The 6,094-nt window shown below is 33.8% G+C and overlaps 1 protein-coding gene across 1 annotated transcript; it reads right to left on the reverse strand.

Annotated features, from left to right (window-relative positions):
- Positions 1-133: 133 nt before the first annotated feature.
- On the reverse strand, positions 134-2,676 carry LOC120077731 (chloroplast stem-loop binding protein of 41 kDa a, chloroplastic-like). The gene is given in 7 exon segments (XM_039031702.1): positions 134-444; positions 586-863; positions 956-1,094; positions 1,225-1,303; positions 1,305-1,325; positions 1,946-2,067; positions 2,183-2,676. Coding segments are annotated over 7 exon segments (1,203 nt in total). The 5' UTR covers positions 2,564-2,676; the 3' UTR covers positions 134-261.
- Positions 2,677-6,094: the final 3,418 nt, after the last annotated feature.

The raw sequence follows: 6,094 nt of genomic DNA on the forward strand, positions 1-6,094 counted from the left end.
TATATTTTACTAGAAATGAATCAGAATTGGTACATCTTCCACATTTGTTTGGCAGAGTGAAGGAGAGCCAGGGAATATGCAAGGGATGTACTACTTTCTTTAGTTTCTCCTGTAAATGCAAAAATAAGAAATGTGGCAACAAAACTTCACCTTTGAATCACTTCATTTGGGTAAGTTGGTAGAAGAATAATAAATGAGAATACATATGCTAAAGTACTGTAATATGGACAGTATTGTTCTGCACAATTATCCGAAGAATGGTCAAGCAGCTACTGGAACTTTTAGGGACTCAAGTATCTTATCATCTAACTCAAACTTTATAGGCTTTTTGTCTCTACCAATCTTCACATACTCTTCAAATCGCTCCTTCAAATCTTCAGGAAGATTTGTGGTACTTTTCCACCCTAAAATATCCTGGGCTGCCCTTGGCTCCGCATGGAAATGCTGTAGAAAACAAAAGGTACGAATGTCTTAGAGTTGACAATAAACTCTTTTTAGAGTATACTTTTATCTTCACTCATCTCAAAATTCTGAATCTTCTATGTTTACCCCAAAACCCCAAAGAAACTATTCCATTTTACTTACCATATTCCTAAAAGGAAAAGCTTTCTTTGCATCAACCCCAACTGCTTTTGGATCAAAATGCACAATGTCAACCAGGCAGCCTGCTGCTTGAGCACATAGCTTGGCCATTCCATCAAGAGTCACGGCGCGATCGCTTACACAGTTGAATATGTTAGAGTGTGCTTCATCTGGTTTCTCTACAGCCAGTGTCAACATAGAAGACAAGTCTCGGACATGTGCAATGTTTGTTAGCTGCATACCGGAGCCTGGAATTGGAACTCGTCTATTCTGGACGATTCCTGCATTGCGGATTTATCAAGTCCATGAGCTCATTAATCAAAGTTAGAAATGTCTAAATACTTTATAGGTTTGTAAAGCGATGTTCTCTTACGGTCAAAGAACCATTCTTCACAATCTTTGTTGTTGCCAGATCCAATCATGTACTGTGGACGGAAGATAGCCCAGCTGCCGAAAACCTCTGCAATATATTTTTCAACGCCAACATGACCAGCATTGACTTTAACAGGATCCTGTCATAGTAATGGTTTAGAATTATTAGCATTCTGTAAGTGTCTGCCTTTTTGGCTGAGAAAATGTATCTAAATCTAAATCTATTTATTATGTATGGTGATAGAATCACATTGAAACTGTAACGTTTACCCCTTCAACATGGGGAGGCTCATCAGTTGGCTTATAAATTCCAGCACTGCTGATAAATAGAAACTGCTTAACACCATCTCTTTGCCCAATCAATAACAGGCCTATGTCAAAATATAGGTCAAATGGCAGCTTAGATAGAATTTTAGCATGATTCTAGTTGATTTAAGGCTTAACTCTCCTTACTTATCGAAATCTCTGGAAAAAAAACGTAATCTTCATGATTTGGTTTTTCAGGCATATGAATTCCATCCCCCATACACAAAGAGATTTTGTTTTTAAAAGCAAACTTATGTTTATTGTCATGCTTAAAAGGTGGATTAATATATGTCAGAATGCCTTGAAACCTAAGTTGAATTCATATTTTGCATATTTAATTATTTACGGTTTAGATTATAATCTTAGGATTTAAAAAAGTACGCTATATAAACTCTCCAACTTTAGAGGTGTTACTATTTTATATTTTGTAACATTTCTCTAATAAAATTGTTCTCGTGGTCGTAATTAACATACTGTTAGTGAATCATGTAAAAATGTGTGTCGATTCTCTATTATTTTACGTTTTCTACATTCTCTGTTTATCGATTTCATAACAATATCAACAAAACAAGAAACCTATCAAATTCTGAACTGTAAAAATATAATTTAAAAAAAAAATCCACCAGAAAGCATGAGAAAAAGTAGTAGAAATTCAGATTTAGCAGCAAATGATGAAGTGACAAACCTCACAGTATCTATGTCCTTGCCATTGTTATCTAATACCACATCAAATGATGCTCCTGCCACAACCTTCCCAATTTCTGCTGGATCTCCCCATACTGTCTTGCCTCCACCACTCACAATTTCCTAAACAACATCCCAAAAGAAAACACACAGATAAGGGATAATTAACCACCACTCATTTTGAGTTCCCCATATCAGAACAAAACTCCTTCAAAAGGAGAAGCTTTTAACCACTAACCGAGAATCTGTTGAATGGGGGTTTCTTCATCTTATCAGAACTCTCTTCACCGACAGTGAGAATTGTGACCTCATGGCCAGAACCCAGAAGCTGTTTAGCAAAATAGAAGCCAATGACTGCATGTCCACCACTGTTTGTGTTGACGATCAAGACCTTCTTGTCAAGAGAGTTAGCCCTGACACTGAAGGAGCAGACATTGGAGGGTCTAAAAGAGGAAGGGTAAGAGAGAAACGAATGGGAAATGGAGAGAGAAGATGAAAGAGGAGAAGGGTGAGAGATTGGAGAGAGTGAGAGAGGAGGAAAAGAAGGAGAAAGGGAAGATGGAAGATGGATGGAGGGCTTAGAAGAGAAGAGGGAAGATGAGGAAGCAAGAGCAGCCATGGAAGCAAAGAATTTTTGAGGTGGACTGTGGTGAGATGAGAACCTGCTCTTTTAGTTTACCAGATAGATGATATATGATCACGGCCAATGATTTTGCCATGCCCAATATATCACTTTGCAAGTTTCAAGCTAGCTCCTTTATTTTATTCATGTTTTATCAAATTAAATTTTGTCAAAATTTCTGTTTGGAATTTTGAATATTAAGAATTTGATTTTGGATCACTGCCATTAAAATTTTGACAGTGGAGCATTTTGTTAGAAAAGGGGGGGAAATCTCATTTTCTAAATTCTGCCTGTGATTTGTGACAGTAAATTATTTGTTTTCTTAAAGAAAATTTTGAAAAATTAACCAAATCGAAAGTTCAAATCATCATATTTTACATTAGGGGATGAAAAAGATCTATTATTTTCTAATGATAATAAACAACAATGATAATGAGCATGAAATGTATACTTATTGGTAAAGAGGTAGTATACTATTAACCATTGCGTAAATTAGTTAATTTAAGTTAGAATTCATGGCATTAAAATTTTTGTCATGTCGACGGTTTTATAAACCATTCTAGATTTTCATGAATTTGACATCAAAATGAGGAGTGAATTAATATTTTTATTATATCATAAAAAAATCAAGGTTAAATTATAAATTTAGTTCCTAAGATTTGAATAAAGTTAGAATTTAGTTTCAATGGTTTTAGAAATTATAATTTAGTCCCGATGATTAGATAAAACCCTATATATAGTCCCAATAGTTTGATAAAATTCTCATAAATAGAACTATTCGGAATGTTTAACAAACCGTGGGAACTAAATTCCAATTATAAATCATAAGTGTTAAGAGAGCGAACAAAACCCAACATTAGTTAAGTAAGGGAATAATCATGGATACATAAGTAAGAATAATTATATCCATTGGTATGAGATCTTTTGGGATGGTTCCAAAAGCAAAGTCACGAGGGTGGAGGTCCGTTGTTCTTATAAGTAAGGACTAAATTTTAATTTTCTCTAAACCATAGAAACCAAATTTATAGCCCAACAAATAATTTAATAAAACATAAAAAAAAAATCAAAATATCACTAAGTTAATATATTATAAATAATAAATATTAACTTGTTTAATTTATTTCCCAATTAAATATTCTTTTGCATATTTTATTTTCTATAATTTTTCTAAAAATATTGATCGATATTTACATTTTGTTTATATTTTCAATTGAAATCAATTTAAAATGACAAAGATATTTTAAACCTAATAAAAGGAGGCCGCTCCCCACATCTCTACCAAAAAAAAAAAATAATAAAAAAAAAATGCATCGAGATAAGTGCATCCAAGGGAGTATCCAAATTTTCCTGTATCTTATTATTTTAAAAATAATAATGCAGACGACCATATTAATTAAAGAGAGAAGATGGTTAAATTATGATAAAAATGGTTAGCTTCTCTCTTAAACTTTTTTTTTACCAAATGAGTTGTCCGACTTATTTTGATTTAAATAAGTTATGGTAAAGGAGCCGAGTAAAAAGCTGCTTCTTCTTGGAAAATTGACAAAAATAATCTTTTTGAAGTTTTGTTTTGTATTTTTGATCTATTTTTGGGAAAAAAAAAGTTTAACCCCCTTGATGATGAAAATGATTTAAGCATGAGAAATTTTGGTTGTACAATTACTCTTATGTTCCTTATTAAATTCTCACTCTCAATTTCAACAACCAACCTACCAAATTAATTCACCAAACAGTCTCCACCACAAAAATTTATTCACTAAAAATTAATTCATCCAAAATTAATTACAAAAACTACCCTGTTGTCTGTAGCATTTGAAGCATGATTGATTTCATTTCGATCCATGTCCCGTCAAGCACTGGGTAGATGATCTTAGGTGAGAAGTCATATAACACTGGTGACACATACTCATGCATTGGATGCGTGCTGTTGTTTGCAATTAGAATCGGGTTTAGTGCAGCATTAGCTAGCTATTTAGCCACTGATTAATTTGGTCATTTACCATTTGTTGTTGTTGGTTTTGTTGGCTTAACGTTCGACATCAATTTGATCTTTTTCTTTGTTTGAAGATTATTTCAATTTCAGGGTCGTATGAGAGTTTAAGAGTGTTCTCTCTGCTCATAAAACGTTCACAAGTTCAAGCTCAACTTGTAATACTCCTTTGATTGAAAGTTTCTACAATATGATACAAAAGTTTCTGCAATATGATACAAAAGTCGAACTCCGGTTAGCTACGTTGCTAGAATCCTTGACAATGGCGCCAAAAACTTGTTTGCCTCATATTTTGATACTAAATGTTCTTATGATGATGAAGGAAAATGGTAATGAACGAGTATGATGAGTGAAGATGGATGAAGGATTGATCCATCTCTTGATATAAAAATATGGCAATGCGTTGAGGATAGATGCATGTACACCTTGTTGACGTATAATGAATTCTTGACAGAAGTTTATAGGATAAGTGGTATAATTTCAGATGAGTATAATCTTGTTATAAGATGTATACTTCAATTGAGATCCAAAACCCTTGCATTTGTAATTCTAAATGATGAAGATCTACATACATTCCTCACATGGGAAGAGGTCTCAGTAATACCTCTTTACATATCTATGCTTCCAAAATATTCAAGTAATCAAGGATTTCATCCAAACAATTCATATATCCGACGAACTGAAGAAATCCCTTCAACATCTAAGTCAGTACATTACAAGATGGAGTCGGATAGCCCATTTTACCCCACATATTTTAACCCATCACTTACTTCATCACCTAGTAATTTGGCGACTCATAACTTAGGGGATGATGTAGATCAATGTTAATATTTCAATGATTGGTCTTGGAGGGAGAAGGATGATCGAGAAGAACCCAAGATTAATACCCACCATCGAAGACTATGGAGGCTCGTCACATGCAACGGGTCGTGACTTTTCGCATCCATCTAGTAGCCCAATCTTCATGCCAGGTTAGTCTTGTACAAGTTGGTGACATTTTATATCTAAGAAGGATTTAAAGATGCGGTTATCTATGTTAGCAATTAGAGGTAACTTTCAATTTAGGGTGAAGAAGTCAACAACAACATTATACAAAGTGATATGCTTAGTTGAAGAATATAAATAGAGACTTCGAGCCATTAAATTGAAAAATTGTGAAATATTTAAGATCTCTAAGTACATCAATGTCTACACATGTAGAAATGAAATATTTGACTAATGATCATAGAAAAACTTCTAGTTGGGTTCTCGGACATGTAATAAAGTCGAAGTTTGAAGACGTTAGTCATTCATATAGACCGAAGGGCATTGTGAAAGATATAAAACAAGAGTATGGTGTGAGTTTAAGTTACGACAAAGTGTGAAGGGCAAGAGAAGAAGCGTTAGTGCTTGTTTGGGGGTCACCAAAAGAATCCTACAAGAAGTTACCTAAATTTGATGAAGCCTTACAAATTGAAAATCTTGGTTCAGCATTTGAATATGATCTGCAGTAAGATAAATATTTCAAACACGACTGCATTCACCCTGTTTTAATTGTA

The sequence above is a fragment of the Benincasa hispida genome, chromosome 5, assembly GCF_009727055.1.
Source record: "Benincasa hispida cultivar B227 chromosome 5, ASM972705v1, whole genome shotgun sequence".
NCBI lineage: Eukaryota > Viridiplantae > Streptophyta > Magnoliopsida > Cucurbitales > Cucurbitaceae > Benincasa > Benincasa hispida.